Source organism: Trachurus trachurus (genome assembly GCF_905171665.1).
Source record: "Trachurus trachurus genome assembly, chromosome: 12".
Classification (NCBI taxonomy): domain Eukaryota; kingdom Metazoa; phylum Chordata; class Actinopteri; order Carangiformes; family Carangidae; genus Trachurus; species Trachurus trachurus.
In genome coordinates, this window is record NC_139908.1 from 24,555,687 (window position 1) to 24,581,615 (window position 25,929).

Sequence of the window (25,929 nt, forward strand, 5' to 3'; positions counted from 1 at the left end):
GACTACACACTATTTTTTAATATAATAGAGAGAGGAGAGTTTTGTATTTGTGTTTGAACTTGATCTGTCACTTCTCGTGTCTCTGCAGGCTCATAAAAACTGTCAGAACATGACTGAGATCGAGGCCAAAGTCAGCTACGTGAAGCTGGCCCGTTCTCTGAAAACTTATGGAGTCTCCTTCTTCCTGGTCAAGGTGAGAAGAGGGTGAACTCTGAGCAGCTCTGCCGTGGCTGTGAAAGACACTCAGGAGGTTTAACATGGAGTGTTTAAAATACAAACACAGATGAACAGCTCAGGTTGAATACTTCCTTATAAACCACATTAACACAAAGAGCATCTGATGACGATGAACACTGGATGATGCAAGCACAGGAATGAAAACACAGATACTGACTGACTGAGGATTAATAAAACAAATGATCATTGATCAATAAGGGAAGGCTCACACAGGCAGAGTCATACTAAGCCTTTTTATAGAATAAATACAAGGGACAAAGAGGTGAACCAGGATTGGTCCAGATACATATCAGCTTATCTTTACAACCGAAAGCAAACAACCATGAGACGTCCATTCACATATCTACTGCTCAGACGTATGTCCTTGAACACAAGACACCGTAAAGTTAGTGAAAAACCCAACCCACCTGCAGCAGCTCCACCTTTCAGACCAGCCGAGCCAATCCCAGCTGACACGGGGTGAGGGCGGGGATACACGCCGGACAGGTCACCCGTCTGTCACAGGGCCAACACGTAGAGAGGAACAAGGCACACACACCAACAGGAAATGTAGAGTCACCAGTCACCCTGCACAAATGTCAAATTAAAATAAAAGAAGGCGAAAGGTTAAACACAGTGACAGTGTAGTAAATAAACTGCATGCAGAAGTTTTAAACATGCTAACGAAAAAAAGAAGAACAACAAGGAGCATCGATACAATAATGAACATGATAAAGAAGTGAAAGGTCAGTCAGCTGAAAAATCAAGATCGAGACAGCTCACCTGTTTTCTAATGGAGCCAGACAGACCTGGTTCTTCACCGTGCGGTCTCTGCTGTGTTCAACACGAGTTTAGACACATGTGCATGTGTGGTTACACATCACATCCTACACACAGTCTTCTTCTTAAGCTATCACCAGTTATTTCTTGCATAGAACTGGACAGTTTTTTTAAATATTTTCTAGCACAGATCCAGCAGACACAGGGTTTAGGGATGATCATCAGCAGCTGAAGGTTTATTCCCAGTGAGAACCGCCCAACTGTTTTATTTCCTGCAGGAGAAAATGAAGGGCAAGAACAAGCTGGTGCCTCGTCTGCTGGGCATCACCAAAGAGAGCGTGATGAGGGTGGACGAGAAGACCAAGGAGGTGATCCAGGAGTGGAACCTGACCAACATCAAGCGCTGGGCTGCCTCACCCAAGAGCTTCACCCTGGTGAGTTGTGTATGGCGCTGACCCTGCGTGAGAGCCCACTGCTCTGTACACCGTACAGCAATCAACATTCGAAACATCCCCACCATGACCTGGTTAAATAAAGTTATGTTGAATGTGGTTTTGGTGTGTGAGCATGAACTGGGTCTGTCACGCTGCTGCTCTGAGGAAATCTGATTGTGATCTGTTCTTCTCTCAGGACTTTGGAGACTACCAGGACGGGTACTACTCTGTGCAGACCACTGAGGGGGAGCAGATCGCTCAGCTGATCGCAGGTTACATCGACATCATCCTGAAGAAGGTAACGCGGACAGAACACCTAGGTCATACACTGGTGATGTGTTTCATTCATGGACGCTCCTCAGTCTGCAGAGAGAACTAAGAGTTCACCTGAAGAACAGAAAGAGTCAAAGACCCTCTGATGGATATCAAATGATTCATGTTCCACCTTTTTATATGATACATATGATGAGTACAACACAAGCATTAAAGGGATAGTTCAACATTTTGGCAAATTGGCCCATTGCCATAATCCCTATAGTTTTAGGAGTAGGTTTGTTACCTTTGCTACCTGTTGGTACCTGTTGGGACCCCCTCGAAAATGAGATGCTGCATCTCAAGGGGCTATCCCTCAATAAATTCAATTCAATTCAACCTTTAATTGTTGGTGCAAGCTATTTTTAGAACGGCAGAGCAGAGCTGTGAGCTCTTAAAGTCTCTCTCTGCTCTTTCACCTGGAGACAGTGGATGGTGGGCGGGGCTTAAAGCCTGATCCACATTTATTAATGAGGAAGTAAAAGCAGATGAGCTTCTGACCCAGTTTTACAGACTGTGGTTGATCTCCTACATTTGATGTGTAGAGGTGGTATAGTTTCTGATATTCTGAAGTAGACTGTGAAGATGGTGTGTAGCCTAGTAAGTTTGGATGACACCTGCTTTATCTTGTCTCACAACTTAATGATTATGTAATAATGATGTGCTGCAGTCAGTCAAACCCCTCTGTTCCCCTCTTTGTGTCTAACCTGCTGCTGATGTCATCACTACCTGTTCACAGAAAAAGAGCAAAGACCACTTTGGCCTGGAGGGAGATGAGGAGTCCACCATGCTGGAAGACTCTGTGTCCCCCAAGAAGTGAGTCTGTGTCTGTGTTAAAGTCCATAGTCCTGAGATTCTTACACACTTGCGTACCTGATGCCATGATCCTTTATATCAGTTAACTTCTCCTCCTTCCTCCTCCTCCTCCTCTTCTTCGCTCCAGGTCCACGTTGCTGCAGCAGCAGTTCAACATCAGGGGGAAGGTGGAGACGGGCTCCGTGGCCCTGCCGGCCATCATGCGCTCCGGAGCCGGGGGCCCCGAGAGCTTCCAGATGGGCTCCATGCCACAGGCCAAGCAGCACATCACCAGTGGACAGATGCACCGAGGACACATGCCCCCACTGGTAAGAGACAGACCACCAGAGACTCGACCTGACAGAGCGAGACTGAGCTGAGACCCTCTGTCTCTGGTCACAACACTGTTCCTACTGCATCATGAAACCTGTGATGTCCTAACCGTGTAAAACAGAGTCTCACTCAGTGTTTATTGTATCTCAGCGGGTCGTATCGTCTTTGTGTGTCCACAGACTTCAGCGCAACAGGCTCTGACTGGAACCATCAACTCCGGTATGCAGGCGGTCCAGGCCGCCCAGGCCTCGCTGGACGACTTTGACACTCTGCCTCCGCTGGGGACGGACGCTGTGAGTCTCACCTCCTTCACTCAGAGTCCACATGAGCGCCGATCCGTCCTCTCTACATCTGTGTGACCTGAGGGTTGTCTCTTGTGTTTCAGGCCTCCCAAGCCTGGCGCAAGAACAAGATGGACGAGTCCAAACATGAGATCCACTCCCAGGTGGACGCCATCACAGCCGGCACCGCCTCCATGGTCAACCTCACTGCAGGTAGGATCAGCTCACACACACACACGCACATGATCATATTCATGTAATCTGCTCAGAGAGAATCATTATAACTAACAACACATTTTACACACACACTCCACACATGTTAGGACTGAGAATCAGTGACTAAACAAACATGGCAGCTGATCTTTGAAGCTTCCACACTGTCACTCTGTTTGATGTGTGTGTGTTGGGACATGTTTCAGTACTGAAGTGAAGCCACAACTGACTGGAAACAGAAGGTGCAGGAGTGACTCCTGTTACCTGTGTGAAACACTGACAAACAGTCTAATAATTATCTATAATCTTCTCCGTCTTGTCTCTAATACTCTGAGTGTAGAAGAACTGCTGCTGCTGTGCTGTGAACAGCTGGAGCTCTGCTGTGCTTCTATGGTTCATCATTAGAGTTGAACAGAGCTGTCAAACTTACATCAACTCTTTATTGACCACAGTATGTGAGTGACTCAACCATAGTCTGTAAATATAGATGGATGTAGCCTGATGACGTCGCCCACAGGTTCCTGAAGAGTGGTTTTGAAGCTCAGAGTGAGCTGCTGTCACATCATACTTGTACCTGACTTTATCAGTCAAAGAGGCCACGCCTCAATTATGTAAAAGTAAAATCTAAATTAACGAGAAACAGTCATAATGAAAGAGGAACTTAGCTGGAGAGACCAAAATAGTTTAGGTTCCAGGGTGTCAACATGTTTACTCAACATTTTAATAATGGAGTCTATGGTGGACTCACTGTTGGAGACACTCTAGTGGTCAGTGGAGGAACTGCAGCTTTAGGCCACATCAGTGTGTCTTCTTCTGTGCAGAGGTTGATGCTCAGTCTGAATATGTCTCCATCAGAGAAGACCCTGTCGTCGTCAGCATGGAGGCTGGTATTTGTAATGAGGAGGAACCCTGTGAGGCCGGGTTATGTCCTCAGGTGGTCCCAGCAGGGTGGCCTGTCTCACAGCAGGGGGTGGTCCTACTGTGGTCTGACTCGATCCATGTGAGATTCAGTTTAGTTTAGTTTAGTTTATTAAGATCCCCATTAGCTGCAGCAAAACCACAGCTATGGGGTCCAACAGAATTATATGTGCAATAAGAAAACAGAAACATTAATAAAAGCAAACAAAACAAAAAGCAAAGTTAGCTTTACACTTCCTCACATCTTGATATACACATTCTGAGACACTGTATCATATAACCTTGTGCATTAACCTTGCTTCATTATATTATACATAATATACCATATACCAATCAATATTACACCCATACAGACTGTATACATATCATATATATATTATTATATATGTATATACACTATATACATTTGAACCTGTAATGGCTGTTAATGAGTTGACAGTGATATACTGATAAGAGTCAGATCAACACACTGATCGATTCAGGTTCTGGTTCAGGTTCAGTTTGTGGAGCAGCTGCTCAAACTGGTTTCTGATCAGTCAAAAGGATTTAGAGACACAGATGTTGAGGTGACGCCCTGCAGAAGATTCAGCTTCTCTTTGGATTGGCCTATTTACACCAGTGTTAATGATAATACTAATGTTAATGTTGTTTTGCCCTTTAGTTTACTGTCTGAATGTGTCTGATGTAACTTGTACCAAGCCAGTCTTAACACCTGTGTACCTGTTGCCAGGTGACCCAGCAGAGACAGACTACACAGCGGTGGGCTGCGCCGTCACCACCATCTCCTCCAACCTGACGGAGATGTCCAAGGGCGTGAAGCTGCTGGCGGCGCTGATGGAGGATGAAGGAGGGAACGGACAGCAGCTGCTGGGAGCTGCTAAGAACCTGGCCTGCGCCGTGTCTGACATGCTGAAGACGGCTCAGCCCGCAAACACAGAGGTACACAGTCGGACCACACCACAGAGCAGCACTCGCAGAAGGAGGTGAAGGAGGAGGCGGTGTGTGTTCACGTTGTCGATGTGTTGTGCTTGCAGCCTCGTCAGAATCTGCTGCAGGCTGCAGGAAACGTGGGCCAGGCCAGCGGAGAGCTGCTGTCTCACATCGGAGAGACCGACACTGACCCACAGTTCCAGGTTTGTCCACTACACTCACGGCTGGAGCTTCATGATGTTACTGTTGCGTAGAGTCAGTGATGACTATAAGGGACGAGGCTCACACAAGCCCGCTACAGTCAGACTAAGTCTTTTATAGAATAAATACAAAGGACAAAGAAGTGAACCAGGATTGGTCCAGATACATATTAGCTTATCTTTACAACCCAAAGCAAATGACCACGAGACGTCCATTCACATATCTACTGCCTCATTCAGGATCACATGTGTTTGAATGAACTCCATCGGCCTTTAAAGAAGTTTCTCCTGGTGGTGAATCACTGATCCGTGCTTCAAGTCATGTTTATGCTTATTTAATCGCTTTTTTGTTTGTTTGTTGTTGTGTAACTTTGTTTTGTTCCGTGCAAATTGCACTGATTTAGCTGTATGGTTCTGATATAATGTTTACGATTAATTAATTGTGCCGTTTAAAGGTCCAGTGTGTAAAATGTGGGGAAAACAGTGACATCTAGCATTCAGATTCTATTATTTATCTACTAAATAATTCTATTGTTTATTTATGAACGTGAAACTCTTGAAACGTGCTCTCTGGTTGGATTTTCCATTCTGTACAAACATGGCGGCGCAAAATGGCGACACTCTCTAAGCAAGACCCTTGCTATATGTATATATAAAATAAGAATTATAAGGCTATAAAAACCAAATCGGTTTTATTTTATAGCGATTATAAACTTATATAAATATATTCATTGGTAGTATATTCAGATTTAGCCAATAAACCTTGAAAAATATTACACACTGGACCTTTAATTGTGAAAACAAGTAATCGTGACGTCCCTAACTATGACACAGCAGACGAGGACTGTTGTGTGTTGTCTGTGGTTGTGTGACGCTGTGTGTAACACCTGTATCCGACAGTTTCCAGGTAAAGGATCTGTCAGAGGCTGCAGGCGGAGACTCTTCTCTTATATTCAGATGATGGTAACAAACGTCCTTAAGACAAAGGCTTCACTCTGAAGGACCAATCACGTCAATCTGTCAGTGAACACGGCAGCAGTGAATGATCCCGTCCACTCAATAACATGATACAATCAATCTGTCAGTAATTCAGTTTAACACGGTGGAAAGCAGCAGGTGGAAGCTCCTCTTTGATTCTTCTTCAATGTCTCATCTGAGATCAGTTCTCCTCCTCCTCCTCCTCTCTGTGGCTGTGGCGTGAGGGTCTGAACCCTGACCACAGTGACTGAGACTCTGTCTGGTGCTGGATCTTGATTGATCCAGATCAGCTTCATCAGGTCTTCACAGACTTAGACCCTGTCTTCTTTCTGAGAGTGTGGTGATGACAGTGCAGGATTTATACATCATGACCATGATGCCCCCTCCTCTCACTCACAGTGATGAACCTGACTCCAACAGAAGATGTAGAAACTTTGACTGGATCATCTGTGAGGAGATGAAACCTCATCATGTTTAATTTAATATTTCTTCTTCTCTTTCTCTCTTATAGTTTAATATTCTCTGTTCACTGAATAATTTCCTAATTAATTCTCATCACGTCCTCGTTCTCTCCCCCCTGATCCGTGACCAGTGCTGTGTGATGCTAACTGTGCGTGTGTTGTCTACAGGACATGCTGATGCAGCTGGCTAAAGCTGTGGCTAACGCCGCGGCAGCTCTGGTGCTCAAGGCCAAGAACGTGGCCCAGAAGACGGAGGACTCGGCCCAGCAGAACCGCGTGATCGCTGCAGCCACTCAGTGCGCTCTGTCCACGTCTCAGCTGGTGGCCTGCACCAGGGTGAGTGCCCCGCCCGGGCCTGGGTCCAACAGCCGAGGGGGAACCGTCTGGTTTTTGTTCTTCGGTTCATCCTCTCCATCTTCTCCCTCATGAAGGTGGTGGCTCCGACCATCAGCTCCCCGGTCTGTCAGGAGCAGCTGATCGAGGCCGGCAAGCTGGTGGCCAAGTCCGTGGAAGGCTGCGTGGATGCCTCGCAGGGGGCCACCAATGACGAGGGCCTCCTCAAGCAGGTGGGCGTGGCCGCCACGGGCGTCACCCAGGCGCTCAATGAGCTGCTGCAGCACATCAAACAGTACGCCAGCGGAGGACACCCGATCGGACGTCACGGGGAAGCCACCGACCGCATCCTGGACGTGACGGAGAACATCTTCAGCTCCATGGGAGACGCTGGTGGGTGACACAAAGTAGCATCTGTCTCATAACGGCTACTGTTATATGACGGATGACTTCTGTCCTCTCTGACACCACCTGAGCTCAAACTCTCAGCTCGGTTTAAAAACATGATTCCTGTAAAGTTTTCTCATTTTCATGGTGTGGATGAACCATGGATGTCTCCTCCTGACACCTGGACAGCAGGATGATGTGATGTATAGTGTGTCATGAGCTGCTGTTAAAGGAGACATATTCTGTCCCCTTTCCAGAAATTAAAATAGTTTCCAGGGGTCTTAAAGACATGTCTGTGACATGCTTTGGTCAAAATACCTCAAGGATCAAACATCACAGCTCTTTTCATCAGAACAGCCCTGTTCAGAACGGCTGGTTTCAGTGCCTGTCCCTTTAAATGCAAATGCAAATTCAACCTAGGGAGCCTGAAAATTAGTTTTTTTTTTAGTTTGTTTGTCTTTTTTGGGGGGGCTGAAAGGCGAGCCAAACCAAACAGCCTTCAAAAAGTGATATTTCCATAATGTGTCGTCCCCTTTAATGTTAATCATAGCCTCAGATGAATCTGTCGTGGCAGCAGCAAGACACTAAAAACATTCACCTCAGACATGTGATCATTAATACACTCAGTTTGATGAATTCATTGTGTTTAACACTGATCCGATCTTCTCCTCCTCTCCAGGTGAGATGGTTCGTCAGGCTCGTATCCTCGCCCAGGCCACATCCGATCTGGTCAACGCCATCAAGATGGATGCGGAGGGAGAGTCCGACCTGGAGAACTCGCGCAAGCTTCTGTCGGCCGCCAAGCTGCTGGCCGACGCCACCGCCAAGATGGTGGAGGCAGCGAAGGTCTGTCTCTCTCTGTCCACACAACAACACATCAAAACCACACTATCTCACTCAGCTCAGCCTGTTCACCTGACAAGTCGCGATCTCTGTGTCCTCAGGGAGCAGCAGCCAACCCCGACAGCGAGGAGCAGCAGCAGAAGCTCAGAGAGGCCGCTGAAGGCCTCCGCATGGCCACCAATGCTGCCGCCCAGAACGCCATCAAGAAACGTCTGATCAACAAGCTGGAGGTAACAAGAGAGGGAGCTGGGGGTTGTTTTTTTGTTTTGTTTTGTTTTTTTGTGGTACTGCACAGAATTATGAGATTAAACCAGGAGGGATTGTAGAGTCACTGATGGATACAACCACTCCTAATAATGAACTCCAATGATCTTGTGGTCTGATATAAAACTGTGACAGCTTGTTGTCTTACTGGGTTACAGACAACATGAGACGACATTTCCTGGTCCCACTGGTTTATTCCAGTAACTCTGTGTCTGTTGTGCAGCTAGCAGCATTGTGTTGCTTTTGATAATGCGTGTGGTGTCTATCTATAACTGGTCATGTACAGGCCCAGTGTTGACACATGTTTCCTGTTTCCTGTCAGAACGCAGCCAAACAGGCAGCAGCAGCAGCCACTCAGACCATCGCCGCCGCTCAGCACGCCGCCTCCACCAACAAGAACCAGGCTGCACAGCAGCAGCTGGTGCAGAGCTGCAAGGTAAACAGCCACCACCTGCACCTGTCTGCTTCACCTGAGCTCCACACACACACACACACACACACACACACAAAGAGGCTCATGTCATCATCTCGGCCTCACTTTGACCTCTGCTCTTTTTCAGAATTCTAGTGAGACAGAATGAGATGAGTCGTTAACTATAACATCTATTAATATGTAAGGGATAATGTAGAGTGAGCCGGTCGTATGAAGAAATAAACCCATAATGACCACTCTACATTATCCCGCTTATTACACGGCGTACGAGTGAAATAAATAAAATTTGAGACACAATGTTGATCAAAATACGACTTTTATCGGTTTATAAATTGCGGCATTTTGCGTATAAATGTCTGTCTATTTCCTCTGTTTTGCTAACCCTCCTCCCGGCCATGTGCACTTGATTTCAACGCAGCTGTTGAGAAATCAATCTGTGGAGCTGACACACATTACGACGTGTATATCTGTGTAGTTTTATCTGTCATTCACAAGAGATTACAGGTTACAGGATGCTTCCAGAGTTGGTTTTCAGCCAAGAGACACTAGGTGGAAGACAGAGAGCCTCCATTCTCCCTATAACAAGTTACAAGTCATTTATTTAACCATCACAATTACTCTGAAGCTGTTTAATGAAGGTATAAATGAACCAAAAGGCATAGTTCCTCTTTAACCTCTTTTCCTCTGTGCTCCTCTGACCAGCATCCCTAGCAACAGTATGTTATACAGAAACAACAGACTGTAAATTGCAACGATCGACCAATCACAATGCAGCATTCAATAGAGCCGTGTAATTAATGTACTGTATGTATGTGTGTGTGTCCCATTCAGGTGGTAGCAGAGCAGATCCCTCAGCTGGTCCAGGGCGTCAGAGGGAGCCACTCTCAGCCTGACAGCCCCAGTGCTCAGCTGGCTCTCATCAGTGCCAGTCAGAACTTCCTGCAGGTCTGTCGCCAACACAACACTGGTGGAGATGTTGCCCACTCAACTCTCCTCTAAAGGCTTTAACAGCGGCTTCAGCCTCAGTATGCTCTTTAAATCGAACCCAGAACTCAGAGTTTGTCTCTCTCCTCCTCCTCCTCCAGCCTGGAGCCAAGATGGTCACAGCCTCCAAGGCCACAGTTCCCACCATCAGTGACCAGGCCTCAGCCATGCAGCTCAGTCAGTGTGCCAAGAACCTGGCCAGCGCTCTGGCCGAGCTCCGCACCGCCTCACAGAAGGTACGACTGTTGTATGAAGAGGATGAGATGATGGATGAGAGACAGAGACGCTGTCATCAAATCAGGTGTTTGTGTTTCTGACGTGTATGTGTGTGTGTGTGTGTGTGCAGGCTCAGGAGGCATGTGGTCCACTGGAGATAGACAACGCCCTGTCAATGGTCAGAGGTCTGGAGAAGGACATCAAGGATGCCAAGACCGCCGCCGACGAGGGACGTCTGAGACCACTGCCAGGAGAGACGGTGAGACACACGGACACACTCACAGACAGACGCACACTCTTTGTCGCTCACAGTTTGAGCTCATCATCAGTCTGTCTCCTCCTCCTCAGCTGGAGAAATGCTCTCAGGACCTGGGGACCAGCACCAAGGCTGTGAGCTCAGCCATCGCTCAGCTGCTGAGTGAGGCCACACAGGGCAACGAGAACTACACAGGTGGGTTCGACAGGATCGCTCTGCTCCTCACATCCTGACAAATCAATAACACACATGCAGATGCACAGGCTGAGCTGACTGTGACAGGTTGTGTCATAAAGATTTAAAAGTATTGCTCATGTTCAATACATAATGAAAGAAAGAAAAAACACGCATATTATTATGATGAGAGTTACAGCAGCTCATTTTACTGTCAGTCACATGGTGTAGTGGAAGGTCTGTGATTGGTTGGTTGTCTATTTATACAAAAGCATCAGCCAATCAAATCATAGAGAAACATGTTATGGCAGAAATTAAGTTGTCACATCTGCCAGAACAGAGGTGCTGTTACTTTAACCGGTCACACGACCTGAAGTTTTCTGAACACAGATCACTGCAGACACACGTGTGAAACACAGAACACTTAGAATACACAGGTGACCAACACTGCTGCTGCACCTGAATGCACCACAGGGAACACAGAGCTGCTGCTGAGTAGATACAGTTATAAAGAGTTTCACTCAGTTCAGTTATGTTTCACTTCCATTACTCATCAGGTTGTTTATTTTGTGTTATCTGGACATTTTGAGTTACCATAGTAACATATGTAATCATAAGCCTGTCCCTGACATTGGTCTCCTCCCTCCCGTTGATCCAGGCATGGCAGCCAGAGACGTGGCCCAGGCTCTGAAGTCGCTGGCCTCGGGCGCCAGAGGAGTCGCCGCCAACACGGCCGACCCATCGGCTCGTAACGCCATGTTGGACTGCGCGGGCGACGTCATGGACAAGTCAGCCAACCTGATCGAGGAGACCAAGAGGGCCGTCGCCAAGCCTGGAGATCCAGAGAGTCAGCAGAGGCTGGCACAGGTCCGGCACAGACTCAGACCCTTTATCTGTTCAGGAACAACACAGTGATTCAGTCATGATGAAAATCAACCTGGTTGTGTGTGTGTGTGTGTGTGTGTGTGTGTGTGTGTGTGTATGTAGGTGGCTAAGGCGGTGTCTCAGGCCCTGAACAGATGTGTGAACTGCCTCCCAGGTCAGAGGGATGTGGACAACGCCATCCGCACTGTGGGAGAAGCCAGCAAGACGCTGCTGTCTGACTCTGTTAGTACAACTCTCTGTTAGAACTGATGTTGGGAGCTGGTTCTGTGGGAAACTGAGATTTAGGTTTATTTTGCAAAAAAGATACACAAGAAAAAGGAACAATTTGGTAATGTACAATGCTGGAAGAGGCGAAAACTCAAAAAGCTCACTTTACTTTAGAAATATTTATCGCTGAAACAGCAACATTAACACTAATTCACTGAGTTCAGTCTAAATTGAAATCATGTTTTCAGTCCAGTTGTTTCTATTTGTTTCTATTTCAACGGTAGTTTTTCATTAGTCAGAAACACCTTCTCCGTGATCGACACCAGTGAACTGGATGTTGTTGTTATGACAACCATCTCCACCCTTTCCTTCTCTGCATTGGACTCCATCATCACCAACAATCTCCTCTTCTTCCTCCTGCAGTTCCCATCCAGTGGGAAGAGCTTCCAGGAGGTCCAGGCTCAGCTCAACGAGACGGCGGCCGGTCTGAACCAGTCGGCCAACGAGGTGGTCCAGGCGTCCAGAGGGACCACCCAGGACCTGGCCAAGGCCACCAGCAAGTTTGGACAGGACTTCAGCCACTTCCTGGATGCTGGTGTTGACATGGCAGGAACATCCCAGGTCAGAACAATGGAAGAACACACACACACACACACACACACACACACTCCACCTCTCAGAACAACAGTTTATGAGAATACACATTTATAAACTAATTTCCTGTGTTGCCATAAACCTTCAGAATACAAGTTTGTTCATGTCAATAAATCAGTTTTACGTCAGCACCATTTAGAAGCTCGTCTCTGGTCCAGTCACTGTAAACCTGTTCTCCCTCCTCCAGTCTAAAGAGGACCAGACCCAGGTGGTCTCCAACCTGAAGACCATCTCCATGTCATCCAGTAAGCTGCTGCTGGCAGCCAAAGCCCTGTCCACTGACCCCAGCTCCCCCAACCTGAAGAACCAGCTGGCAACCGCCGCTCGGTGAGAACACTTCCTCTGATTTCCCCTTCTTCCGTTTTTTAACTTCCTTTCTGTCCTTGACGTCTTTGTGTTTGTGTTTGTGTGTCCACAGGGCGGTGACAGACAGCATCAACCAGCTCATCACCATGTGCACTCAGCAGGCCCCAGGTCAGAAGGAGTGTGACAACGCTCTGAGAGAGCTGGAGGTAAAGACAATCAGGATGAAATGTGAAGGATATGTGTGGTAATTCTTTTTGTACGTGTGTGAATTTTTTTTTTCATATTAAAGGAATAGATACACATTAACAACAGTTGGTAATGATACACAGAACAGTACAGGTTGTTTGACCGGTTTTTGTGATAAACAGGACATAGGACATAGATAATGGCACAGTGACAGATTAGCGCTAGGTCAGCTTCTAGACATTAATCAAGAAAAGGTTTCCAGGTATTAAAGGGATAATTCAACATTATCAAATTGGCCTATTGCCATAATCCCTATAGTTTTAGCAGTAGGTTCGTTACCTTTAATTGTTGGTGCAAGCTGTTTTTAGAACGACGGAGCAGAGCCACGAACTGCTCAGAGCTAAAATACGGAGGCTTGTGGAATTTCTTGGTTTCCCTCATCAAACTCATCAAATACACAATCCGCTGATACGTGCTCCCGTCGGGGGCAGTTTTTCAGCAAGCAGTCTCTGCATTTGCCTCAAAAACAACTCTGTCTCGAAACGTTCCGTTATTATCTCACAGCGTGGTGAATGTGCAGGTCACAACTTGTCCACTAGACATTTTGGAGTTGTTGGATTGTGTATTTGATGAGTTTGATGAGGGAAACCAAGAAATCCCATTAGCCTCCGTAGCGTAGCTCTGAGCATCTGGCAGCTCTGCTCCGCTGTTCTAAAAATAGCTTGCACCAACAATTAAAGGTAACGAACCTACTCCTAAAACTATAGGAATTATGGCAATGGGCCAATTTGCCAAAATGTTGAACTATCCCTTTAACAAAGGTTTCCTCTTTAGCAGACATAATGTACCTGATTTCCCCTCGGCCACATTTCAAATGTAGGAGACATATCAGATTTCCAGGATTGTAAAATCAGCTTTCTGGCTAACAATGTTGAGAGGGAAATAGCTCTCGCCTCACATCTACTTATCACGCCATCCGGATTGGCCACCCCAAACAACACAGTGACGGGGGCTGGGTTACATGGACGATTAAAGGCCTTAGTGAAAAACTCAAACAAGGAGCCCCAGAGTGGTTGTAGCTTATGACATGACAAGAATAGATGGGATAGTGTTCCTTCTGTGTGTGTAATTCCTGTGTGTGTGTGTGTGTGTGTGTGTGTGTGTGTGTGTGTGTGTGTGTGTGTGTGTGTGTGTGTGTAGTCGGTGAGAGGAATGCTGGAGAACCCAACAGAGGCCATCAGTGAGCTGTCGTACTTCGACTGCATCGACAGCGTGATGGAGAACTCTAAGGTAAAACACACTGCTTCATCACGTCATCAGCCACAGGAGGAGGGAGGAGCTCCATGTCTGTGGTGTGTGAACCTCTCACTTCCTGTCGCAGGTCCTCGGTGAGTCCATGGCTGGAATTTCCCACAATGCCAAGAACTCCAATCTGCCAGAGTTCGGTGACTCGGTCAGCGGCGGCTCCAAAGCCCTGTGTGGTCTGACTGAAGCAGCTGCTCAGGTACAGTCAACGACTCCACTGTCGCTGTGATCCGACACCCATGTTGTCCCGTAAACTGACCTGTGATCTGTCCTCAGGCGGCCTACCTGGTGGGAGTGTCGGACCCCAACAGCACAGCGGGTCAGAAGGGCCTGGTGGACCCCGCCCAGTTTGCTCGGGCCAATCAGTCTATTCAGATGGCCTGTCAGAACCTGGTGGACCCAGCCTGCACACAGTCTCAGGTACACACCCACATCTCTGCATCACGGTGCCGATGACTTCTCTTCATGTGGTTGAAACCGTCCCTGACTGCAGCCGGTGCTCTGCTCCTCTCCTCCTCTGCTCAGGTGCTCTCTGCAGCCACCATCGTGGCCAAGCACACCTCCGCTCTGTGCAACGCCTGTCGCCTGGCCTCCTCCAAAACCCCCAACCCCGTGGCCAAGAGGCAGTTTGTCCAGTCCGCCAAAGAAGTGGCCAACACCACCGCCAACCTGGTCAAGTCCATTAAGGTTTGTGATCGTCTGAAATTCATCATCAGGGAAGCCGAGTGAAAGCAAATGTCTAACAGGGCTAACATGAAGTTAACATGAAGGAAGAGACGTGAAGAGAGAGAGAGAAAAGACTGATGTGCTGATCCTAATAACACAATACGTCTGTTTGAGCACAGGAGACTAGTGTTTCTCACTACACTTGCTAGACATGTCTACAGACTCAAACTCATGATGTCCTCTGTGTCCTCTGTGCAGGCTCTGGATGGAGCCTTTAACCAGGAGAACAGGGAGAAGTGCAGAGCTGCCACTGGTCCTCTGATAGAAGCTGTGGACAACCTGACCGCCTTCGCCTCCAACCCTGAGTTCGCCAGCATCCCTGCTCAGATCAGCCCCGAGGTAAGACCTCACCTTTTTTTTCTTGTCTTTTATTTAGCACATTTATATATAAAACAGCATGATAATAGAGTAGAACAACAAAAACAAAAAAACATACAGTACAGTGTATACAGTAGATACAGCAAAAGTGCAGGAGAAACCAAAAAAAAGACCCTAAGGACTTGTCAAGGGGTCCTCCTAAAGACAAACATTTAACATAAAAAAAATAAGATTTACAGTAATGTGAAGAACAACATAAAACAGGTAGAAAAGAGAGAGAGAGAAAAAAAAATGGTTTATGCATTGCTCAACTGGGCCAAGAGAAATGTATTATTTGTTTCTTCAATTAGTTTATGCTTGTGCAGTTTCTAAGGTGGATTGGTAATGCATTCCAAAAGTGCAGACCTCTAAATCTAATTAAGAACTGAGAGAAAGTAGACCTGAAAAAGGTGGGATGAAGATTATTTGCTGACATAGTGTTGAAATTATGAATCTGGGACCTCTACACTGTGGGTGGACGGTTGTGCGATCTCAAGGCGGTGTGAGTTGCTGACTTCCCACTCTGTGGATGCAGTTGTGCCACTCTCTCTCACACTGACGTCCCTCCCTCCTCCCTCCCTCAGGGTCTTGCGGCCATGGAGCCCATTGTAGCGGCGGCAAAAACCATGTTGGAGAGCTCCACCGGCCTGATCCAGACCGCACGCTCTCTGGCCGTCAACCCCAAAGACCCCCCCAAGTGGTCCGTGCTGGCCGGACACTCCAGGACTGTGTCTGACTCCATCAAGAAGCTCATCACCAACATGAGGTACAAGTCTGCAGGGCTGAGTCCTACAGTCATGGGATTTCTTGGTTTCCCTCATCAAACTCATCAAATACACAATCCAATAACTCCAAAACGCTCTGGTGGACAAGTTGTGACCTGCACATTCACCATGCTTGTAGGATTGTGTGTTTGATGAGTTTGATGAGAGAAACCAAGAAATTCCATTAGCCTCCGTAGCGTAGCTCTGAGCAGCTCGCCGTTCTGCTCCGCCGCTCTAAAACTAGCTTGCACCGACAATTAAAGGTAACAAACCTACTGCTAAGACTATAGGGATTATGCCAATTTGTCAAAATGTTAAACTATCCCTTTAACAACCTCTTCTTTATAAAGTCACAACTTGTAGACTCGGTCTGACTGATTTGATCTGTGTGCAGAGAGAACGCTCCTGGTCAGAGAGAATGTGACGATGCCATCGAGGTGTTGAACCGCTGCATCAGAAATGTGGACCAGGCTTCTCTGTCCGCAATCAGCCAGCAGCTGACCCCCCGAGACGACATCTCCATGGAGGTAAACACACACTGTCTACACACACACACACAGACAATCTAAGACCATCGGTGCTATCTTTAGTTTTGAATAAATAGTTTTACAAAATTAATCATAATCTTTTCAGCATGTTCCTCAGCAGTTGAATTAAACACCATCTACAGACTGTCACAGCTGATCTGATCCTTTCACTTCATCTTTAACTCAAGTTTTACTTCCAGTGCTTTCAGCTATAACCTGTGACCTGATGATCCTCAAATATGTTTATTATTGTTGTTGCTACAACATTTCCAGCTGCTAGAGTCACTGTACAGATGTCATGTGATGGTGTGTGTTTGGATGAAGGTGAAACTGAATCCTGTTTGTGTTTTAGACCCTCCATGAGCAGATGGCCGCCTCGGTCCATGAGATCAGTAACCTGATTGACCCTGTAGCTGTGGCTGCTCACTCCGAGGCCTCCCAGCTGGGACACAAGGTGAAACATCTGACAGTCCACTCGTATGCAGCAGTGCAGTCTGCGTGTGGACCAGCTGCTGGGCTAAGACTCAGACCCAGAGTCTCTGTGCTAATCTTGTTATTATATATATAATGTGTTCATGAACAGGTGTCTCAGATGGCCAGCTACTTCGATCCACTCATCATGGCAGCCATCGCCACAGCGTCCAAGATCCTCAGCAGCCAACAGCAGATGGCTGTCTTAGACCAGACCAAAACCCTGACTGAGTCGGCCCTGCAGATGCTCTACACGGCCAAGGAGGCAGGAGGAAACCCCAAGGTACCGAACCACGATTATGCTTCAACTGTTTAATAGTTGATGGGCTCTGTAGGCACGTTAACAACAGCTTATAATGCCACTGTTTCATTTTATCTTTTATTTCACTACTTCTGTTTATCATGGTAGGTCCATGATTAACAATGTAACGCCACAATGAACAGTGTAATATTTAATTTAGTTTAATTGAGTTAAACTGTCAAACGTTCAACTGTAACGCAAAATACTGAAGCTTGTTTAGTCGAGGCCACAGGACAACTGGATAATACAAGGTTAATGAAACCTTGAGGTCTGTGCAATATTAACAATAAATGAGAGTTGAATTTGATTAATTTACATCCTGATCACATGAAGAACCAGGTTCAGTGATGTTCATCCAGATGTCTGTAAATCAGTGTCACTGCAGTGAATTAAACAGTGTAGACTCATGAGGATGTAGTTCAAATAATGATTTTTTTTCTTTTCATTTTTGTTTTATTAATGCCCAGAATTTCATTTCTTCAGTTTTATCTTTTCATTTCATTAATTTAATTCACTGTGTAGCCTGATACATCTGCATCAAACACTCCGCTGTGTTACCTGTTCTCCAGGCGGCACACATGCAGGAGGCCCTGGAGGAGTCCGTGCAGATGATGAAGGAGGCGGTGGACGACCTCGGGGCCACTCTGGCCGAAGCTGCCAGCGCAGCCGGCGCCGTGGGCGGGATGGTGGACTCCATCAACGACGCCATCAACAAGATGGAGGACTCGCCTGCGCTCGACTTTGAAGGCACCTTCGTGGACTACCAGACCACCATGGTCAAGACGGCCAAGGCCATCGCCGTCACTGTGCAGGAGATGGTGAGTGTTCCTGAGGAGGATGGGGGGAGGTCACACCCCATCATGCTGCAAATCCCCCTGGTGACATGTGGCTGAGGACAGGAAACAGTGGGGTGGGGTTGTAGATGGAGCCAATTCGTGTCCACAGTTTATTTCTGCATGTACAGATGTTTATTATTATTTTTTGATAATATTATTTGTAATTCAAGTCAGTTTTTTTTCCTCATCAACACTAGATTCAGATTCACTTCCTCTCTGCTGCCCAGCTTCAGAATATAAACAAACTGTACTTCCTGAATCAGAGGTCAGTCTTGCCCCCGTCTCAGTCTGAAGGGAGGAGGCAGGACAGTCTGACTCCAAGCTCCGCCTCTGTTATCCCCACCAGCCCCCAGTGTGAACCACTTATCACTGAACTAATGATTTCATCTCTCCTCAGGTGACCAAGTCCAACACCAACCCTGACGACCTGGGAGGACTGGCCAATCAGCTGACCAACGAGTTTGGAAACCTGGCCACCGAAGCCAAGTATGCAGCCGTGACAGCAGAAAATGACGAGGTGAGTAAATCCTAAGCGCTCCATAGCACCTTGTCTTTTCAGGTGAGACGTCCGAGCTGTGTTATCTCACTGTCGTGTGTTTGTGTTTGCAGATCGGTTCTCACATCAAGAAGCAGGTGGGCGAGCTGGGTTTCAGCTGCACAGGCCTGGTCACCAAAGCCGGAGCTCTGCAGTGCAGTCCCAACGACACGTTCACCAAGAAGGAGCTGATCGAAAGCGCCCGCAAAGTCTCAGAGAAGGTCAGAGCCCAGCCGCTGTTTTTCCTTGTGTCTTTAAAGGGGAACTATACAGCGACGCTAGCGAGAAATCAATCAATAGAGCGGTAGATAACGTTATTTATCATGTACGATGTGTCGATTTGTGTAGTCTTATCTGTCATAAACAAGAGACTATGGGTTAAGGGACGCATTTGTGTCGCGGTGCCGCAGAGACGAGACGAGAGACAAGAGCTGGGACATCTTGCAAGGTTGGTTTTTAGCCAAGAGACACCAGGTGGAAGGCAGAGAGCCTCCATTCTCCCTGGAACAAGCTACAAGTCATTTATTTAACCACCATCATTTATTTAACCATTTATTTAACCATCACAATTATTTCAAAGCTCAGGTAAAAATGTGGCATAGTTAAGCTACAAATCCTGTATAGTTCCTCTTTAATGGAGCCTGGGACTCACCTCCAGACTCCTGCTCAATCATAAAGAACCTGGATATGAATTAACATACCATAAACATTAACTCACTGCATCAGTTGGAAAGTATTAGAGCTGGTCCCGTCATGTCCAGCCCCCACTCATCACACTGGTCCTCTCCTTGCAGGTCTCCCATGTGTTGGCGTCCCTGCAGGCAGGAAACCGTGGCACTCAGGCCTGCATCACCGCTGCCAGCGCCGTGTCTGGCATCATCGCAGACCTGGACACCACCATCATGTTCGCTACCGCCGGAACGCTGAACAGAGAGAACGCAGAGACGTTTGCTGACCACAGGTACTGATGTCCACCGAGACCCCTTGTTATATACCGTCTGTCGTCCTCGTTGATGGCTGCTGATACTGTCGTCTTCCTCCCTCTGTGCAGAGAGTACATCCTGAAGACAGCCAAGGCTCTGGTGGAGGACACCAAGCTGCTGGTGTCCGGAGCCGGAGCCAGTCAGGAGAAGCTGGCCCAGGCTGCCCAGTCCTCCGTCATCACCATCACCAAACTGGCCGATGTGGTCAAACTGGGAGCTGCCAGCCTGGGCTCTGAAGACCCAGAGACGCAGGTACAGTAAGCTGCCTGTCAGAGAAACAGCTACAACTTAGTGCTTCTATGTGAGGTCAGCAGGTGAGACAGTGTCCATGTCCTGCTCTCCACAGGTGGTCCTGATCAACGCTGTGAAGGACGTGGCCAAAGCGCTGGGTAACCTCATCAGCGCCACCAAGGCTGCTGCAGGCAAACCTCATGACGACCCAAGTATGCTGCAGCTCAAGAACTCCGCTAAGGTACGAGCCCGCTCCACACCTACAGAACACACCTGTACACCTCTACAAACAGACTTAAGATCAGCCTGTGACGTCTATCAGTGAGATTCATCAGCGCTCCGTCAGTTTAATCCACAGTCACGTGACCCGTCCTCTCGTTGCAGGTGATGGTGACCAACGTGACGTCCCTCCTGAAGACGGTGAAGGCCGTGGAGGACGAGGCCACGAAGGGGACCAGAGCTTTGGAGGCCACCATCGAACACATCAAACAGGAGCTGGCTGTGAGTCATCGATTCATCACCGTCGCCGGCGTCCCCGCTGCGCCCAGCGGGAGGCGCCGCGGCACAGAACCCACCCTGCCGTCGGCCGTCTCACCCACTGTCTCCTGGTTTTACCTCGCAGGTGTTCAGCAGCTCCGACCCGCCGCCGAAGACCACCACGCCGGAGGAGTTCATCCGCATGACTAAAGGAATCACCATGGCGACGGCGAAGGCAGTGGCCGCCGGGAACTCGTGTCGCCAGGAGGACATCATCGCCACGGCCAACCTCAGTAGAAGAGCTATTGCTGACATGCTGCACTCCTGCAAGGTACAGAGGGGGGCGGGGCCTGACATCACCTGTTGGTCACCTGCAGCGTGGCAAAGTTCAACCTTTTAATACAGCAGAGTTGACGTTGCTATGACAATCAACCTAGCACCAGCTGTCAGACACACCCGCCGATACATTTTCAGGGTTAGGGCTTCTGTCTCTGGTCAGTGCACCAACTCACAACAGTTTCTCATTTTAACAAATAATAATGAACACATGTTTGAGAACATTCATGCAGCACCTTTCATCTCATGTTCAATCTGTTTTACAGGACAAGGTATTAAAAACAAACAGATACTTAAAAACACATCATGAGACATTCAGGAGGTCACATCATAGATCACAGAGACATACAGAAAAGGAGTAACACTTTATAATAAGTACACAATATTAAGCATTAGTTAATCATTAAAAAATACTGAATTCTTCATTATAGCACATGAATACTCATTAGTATGTAGTTTATAAATCCAGTTAGTGATTATCAATGATGAGTAAAACATTTTCACTGTGTTTATAAACTACATACTAATGAGTGTTCATGTGTTATAAATGATGAATTCAGTATTTAATGCTTAATAATGTGGACTTATTATTAAGTGTTACCAGAAAAGGTACATGGTCAAAGAAATGGAAGTTGTATAAAACAAATTGCTTTTTGGTCCCATGTGATGTGGTGATGGTCCAGAATCAGCTCTTTAAATCTACAAGGACACATATACCTGGTCTGTCTGAACCTTCACTGTAGCTCAGGTGTCTCTGTCTCTCCGTCCCTCAGGAAGCTGCCTACCATCCTGAGGTCAGCAAAGACGTCCAGATGAGAGCTCTGCGTTATGGTAATGAGTGTGCCACTGGATACCTGGGACTGCTGGAGCACGTGTTGGTGGTAAGACCTCATACCCACATAGTGACACACACATTGTTGATTATCGGTGGTAGCAGCAGTAGACACACCGTTGTAGATTTAGTATCTTTGACCAATCAAATCTATTCTGGTCTGGGGGTTCCTGATTGGTTGAAGGGCTGGCCCTACTCTGTCCTCTCAATTTGTTAGGACAGAATAGGACCGGCCCTTCGACCAATCGGGAACCTCCAGAATATATAGGCTATGATTGGTCAAAGATAGCTGCAGGCTTGTTTTCAAAACAAATCCTGCGTACCCCAGCTTTAACTACTGTAAGGCAGTCCTCGCTCAGTTACCGTAACGACACATTCACAACATGTTCTTATTGATTATTTTCAGTTTATTAAAAAATCACAGAGAAACAAATGCATACATTGACTCCAGCCACGAGTCACATCAGCTCCTGCATCACCTGAAGCAGCAGTCTGTCTGTATGTGAGGTCACTGCTGGACGTCTGCCGACAGTTCACTATCTGAATGTTTCCTGTTTATAACACATTGTTGTTGTGTTAGACTGATTGGAGTGCTGTGAAAACGCCACTCATCTGGTTTTAGTTTGCAAGCCCTGTGGTTGTGTTGTGGTGTGGTTTTTGGATGCTGACGACCTCCAGTTACTGACCTTGTTGTCTGTGTGGTTTGTTTTAATGGTCTGTGTCCGACTCACACGTGCCCCATGTATGGGATTGTACATGTATGTGTGTGTTTCCAGATGCGTGTCTTCATATTAAAAATGAAACCGTAGCAGCGTGGACGTAGTGTCCTCTCTGCATCAGCTCTCTTGTGTTTGATAACCTCTTCTCTTTCTTTTCCCTCTACTCTGTCGTTGTTCTTTAAACTTGTGGCTCACTGATGTGGCTGTAAGCCGGTGAGTACCTGCACGACTGACCTGTGTTGAACCCTGAGCACCTTGACCCTGGCAGACCTGCGGAGCAGAGTCAGCAGCATGTCCACAGGTTAACAGGGGACAACCTGTCCTGTATCAGGCAGCAGGCTGTGGACTCTGGCTCCACAGTGGTGCTCTGAGTGTGTGTTGTTCTCCTGCTGCGGTGGTGTAGTATACAGTCAGACCTCCTCCTCTGGCAGAGCTGAGTTCAGTCCTGGTGCTGCAAACATCAGTTCCACACTCTGAGCAGCCATGTTGGCACACACACACACACCTAGTGATGGATTCACTCACCTGCTCTCATCAAAGGTGACGCCAGAGAACAGCACATGCAGATAAGTCACCTGTGAGAGTTTTATCAGTTGAGTTTTCACCTTGGCATTAAAGGGATAGTTCAACATTTTGGCAGATTGGCCCATTGCCATAATAGTTTTAGGAATAGGTTCGTTACCTTTAATTGTCGGTGCAAGCTATTTTTAGAATTTTGGAGGCTAATTCCCTCATCAAACTCATAAAATATACAATCCAACAACTCCAAAACACTCTGTTGGACAAGTTGTGACCTGCACATTCACCACGCTATGAGATAATAATGGAACGTTACGAGACAGTTGTTTTCGTGGCAAATGCAGAGACTGCTTGCCGAAACACTGCCTCCGATGGGAACACGCATCAGCAGTTTTGCATGAATTTACCTTGAAAACAACTCTGTCTGGTAATGTTCTGTTATTATCTCATAGCGTGGTGAATGTGCAGGTCACAACTTGTCCACTAGAGCGTTTTGGAGTTGTTGGATTGTGTATTTGATGGGTTTAATGAGGGAAACCGAGAAATCCCATTAGCCTCTGTAGCGTAGCTATGAGCAGCACGTGGCTCTGCTCCACCGTTCTAAAAATAGCTTGCACCGACAATTAAAGGTAACAAACCTACTGCTATGACTATAGGGATTATGGCAATGGGCCAATTTGCCAAAATGTTGAACTACTACTGAAGTGATTGTTGTGTTGATGAGTCAGACTCTGTATCTCCGTCACTGAGATAAAAATCAAACATGGATCTGAACAGCAGTGAGATCTGAGCCCGGTCCTGACCTCTGGAGGAAATCCACTTCTCCCACTGACTCATGATCATGTTGCTCAGTCACATGGTTCGGTTGTTGTTCATGCGTTTGAACGCAGCACGATCCTCTAAGTCCTCAGTGATCCAGGGCTGAGACCCCTGAGTCCATGTGTGACACATCCGTCCCATTTTACCCTCTAACATACTGTGTGGTAGAGTCTAACCAGGTAGTGGAGATTTCTCTGCATGTGTAGCTGTGTGGACGTGTGTGCGCTGTGTGTCGGTGCGCAATGTGTGGACGCGTGGCATTAGTTTGGCGTGCCGTGTGCGTTCCTGTGCAGTTACGTTGTCGCCCCTCTCTTCTCATGACAACGCATCTGAATAAACTTGAGCTGGGTGCGGGCTAAGCCTGTTAATGCCCTGCACCTGTCACACACCGCTCCAACCTGAATACTGCATGTCCACCTAGGACAGCCCGAGGACACCAGCTGAAACCACCGTCCGGCAGCAGCAGCGGTTCGAAGCTGCATCAACGCTGCTCTCTCTGTGTAATGTTCACACACAGGAGCCGAGCAGCGTCTGTGTCAACGTTTAGTTAAATCACAGTAACTCACACACAGTTCCTGCCCTGTGGTCGTCTGCATCCGCCACTCAGACTGGTGTCAGGTTACGTCCAGAGTCATACAGACTCTCAACCATTCATATGAGATTCTGTCTTACGGTCTGTGTGAAGTCTTGAGTAATGACTTAAAAAAGTGTTTTTTGATGTCACAGTGACCTTGACCTTCGACTACCAAAGTCTGAATGTTTGTGTCAAATGAGAAAGGATTCCCTTGAGATATTCTTGATATATTGTCAGAATAAGAAAAAGCCAAAATTAAGTTTGTGAGGTCAGTGTGATCTTGACTTTTAATTTTTGATCACTAAAATCTAATAAGTACATCATCGAGGCCTAATGTATGTTTGTAGAGAAAATGTGAGGAAGCTCTGCCATGTCCACAAACATGGGTTGGGCATGACTCCGACTGTCCCAGTGCAGAACCAGACACAAGATGATGATTTAAAGGTCTCTCCTGTCTGAGGTGTGAACATTTGACATGTATTTTATTCCATAGGTTGTATGTTTGCTCTATATTCAGTTAGCCTCCGTTGGTGAAGCAGAACAGTGACACCAGACTGGTGCTGAGTCACAAACAGACGTGGCTTTGGTTGAGCATTTGATTTAAAGTGTTGTGAAAATGAAAGTCCACTCTAGCTTAGCTTTAGCTCAGAACCAGCTGCACACAGACTGGGCTGTGTATCATCAGTGTAGAGGTGGAGCTAACGGCTGTGACTGTTTTCCCTCCTCAGATCATCCAGAAACCTACTCATGACCTGAAGCAGCAGTTGTCCGGTTACTCCAAGAGGGTGGCAGGCTCCGTCACAGAGCTCATCCAGGCTGCAGAGGCCATGAAAGGTATCTTAACCTCTGACCCCTTCACCTCAGAGTGTCAAGTCTGTCACTGAATGTCAGTGTCCTCACTGATTTAAGGTCCAAATCAGTCCAAAACATCCAAAACATGTATCCACATTAATAATAATAATAATAATAATAATAATAATAATACTGCCTCACAGTGTTTGATGAGACATTACAGCAGCCTCCAGATGCAACTTTGATCTGTGACTAAATTCAAAATAAGGAAAGATTTAGAATTGAAGAAGAAAATAACATTTTCATGGCAACCTGATACAGCTCTCTAGGAGTACAAATTATGTTGAACCTTGAACACATCAGAGACAATCAACAGACCATGAATTGTATCTGACACACTGGGGGGTGAACAGTCAAAGAACATTAAAGGGATAATTCAACATTTTGTCAAATTTGCCTACTGCCATAATCCCTATCGTCATAGGAGTAGGTTCATTACCTTAAATTATCAGTGCATGTTGTTTTGAGATCAGCGGGGCAGAGACGTGAGCTGCTCAGCGAACCCAATGGAGGTGAATGGTACAGGTCACCTGTCCCTCATCAAACTCATCAAATACACAATCCAACAACTCCAAAACGCTCTTGTGGAGAAGTTATGACCTGCACATTCACCACACTATGAAATGATGTAACATTACGACACATGAAGCAAATACTCCTTACTACTTGCGCTTTTGAAATCACTGCACCCAGCAGCCGTGTCTGGAATGTAGTTCCAGCTACGCATTTACCTTGAAAACAACTCCATGTCGGACCTCATGCACCGATAATTAAAGGTAATGAACC

General features: G+C 47.0%; 1 protein-coding gene across 1 annotated transcript in view; it reads left to right on the top strand.

Annotated features, from left to right (window-relative positions):
• Positions 1 to 25,929, top strand: part of tln1 (talin 1) — a 57,021-nt gene that overhangs the window by 21,391 nt on the left and 9,701 nt on the right. The window contains exons 10-51 of the mRNA XM_083983056.1: positions 89 to 193; positions 1,275 to 1,430; positions 1,627 to 1,728; positions 2,482 to 2,558; positions 2,686 to 2,866; positions 3,050 to 3,163; positions 3,256 to 3,364; positions 5,013 to 5,221; positions 5,317 to 5,415; positions 7,020 to 7,187; positions 7,283 to 7,577; positions 8,251 to 8,417; positions 8,516 to 8,644; positions 9,001 to 9,114; positions 9,943 to 10,056; positions 10,197 to 10,331; positions 10,442 to 10,570; positions 10,660 to 10,762; positions 11,400 to 11,608; positions 11,729 to 11,848; positions 12,257 to 12,454; positions 12,675 to 12,814; positions 12,906 to 12,999; positions 14,180 to 14,269; positions 14,361 to 14,483; positions 14,561 to 14,704; positions 14,810 to 14,971; positions 15,209 to 15,349; positions 15,952 to 16,133; positions 16,526 to 16,658; positions 17,011 to 17,112; positions 17,242 to 17,412; positions 18,000 to 18,248; positions 18,664 to 18,783; positions 18,876 to 19,022; positions 19,596 to 19,762; positions 19,853 to 20,036; positions 20,131 to 20,256; positions 20,400 to 20,516; positions 20,638 to 20,823; positions 21,602 to 21,709; positions 25,020 to 25,125. Of these exons, the coding sequence (XP_083839182.1) occupies positions 89 to 193; positions 1,275 to 1,430; positions 1,627 to 1,728; positions 2,482 to 2,558; positions 2,686 to 2,866; positions 3,050 to 3,163; positions 3,256 to 3,364; positions 5,013 to 5,221; positions 5,317 to 5,415; positions 7,020 to 7,187; positions 7,283 to 7,577; positions 8,251 to 8,417; positions 8,516 to 8,644; positions 9,001 to 9,114; positions 9,943 to 10,056; positions 10,197 to 10,331; positions 10,442 to 10,570; positions 10,660 to 10,762; positions 11,400 to 11,608; positions 11,729 to 11,848; positions 12,257 to 12,454; positions 12,675 to 12,814; positions 12,906 to 12,999; positions 14,180 to 14,269; positions 14,361 to 14,483; positions 14,561 to 14,704; positions 14,810 to 14,971; positions 15,209 to 15,349; positions 15,952 to 16,133; positions 16,526 to 16,658; positions 17,011 to 17,112; positions 17,242 to 17,412; positions 18,000 to 18,248; positions 18,664 to 18,783; positions 18,876 to 19,022; positions 19,596 to 19,762; positions 19,853 to 20,036; positions 20,131 to 20,256; positions 20,400 to 20,516; positions 20,638 to 20,823; positions 21,602 to 21,709; positions 25,020 to 25,125 (6,025 nt within the window). The remainder of the gene's footprint in view (positions 1 to 88; positions 194 to 1,274; positions 1,431 to 1,626; positions 1,729 to 2,481; positions 2,559 to 2,685; positions 2,867 to 3,049; positions 3,164 to 3,255; positions 3,365 to 5,012; positions 5,222 to 5,316; positions 5,416 to 7,019; positions 7,188 to 7,282; positions 7,578 to 8,250; positions 8,418 to 8,515; positions 8,645 to 9,000; positions 9,115 to 9,942; positions 10,057 to 10,196; positions 10,332 to 10,441; positions 10,571 to 10,659; positions 10,763 to 11,399; positions 11,609 to 11,728; positions 11,849 to 12,256; positions 12,455 to 12,674; positions 12,815 to 12,905; positions 13,000 to 14,179; positions 14,270 to 14,360; positions 14,484 to 14,560; positions 14,705 to 14,809; positions 14,972 to 15,208; positions 15,350 to 15,951; positions 16,134 to 16,525; positions 16,659 to 17,010; positions 17,113 to 17,241; positions 17,413 to 17,999; positions 18,249 to 18,663; positions 18,784 to 18,875; positions 19,023 to 19,595; positions 19,763 to 19,852; positions 20,037 to 20,130; positions 20,257 to 20,399; positions 20,517 to 20,637; positions 20,824 to 21,601; positions 21,710 to 25,019; positions 25,126 to 25,929) is intronic.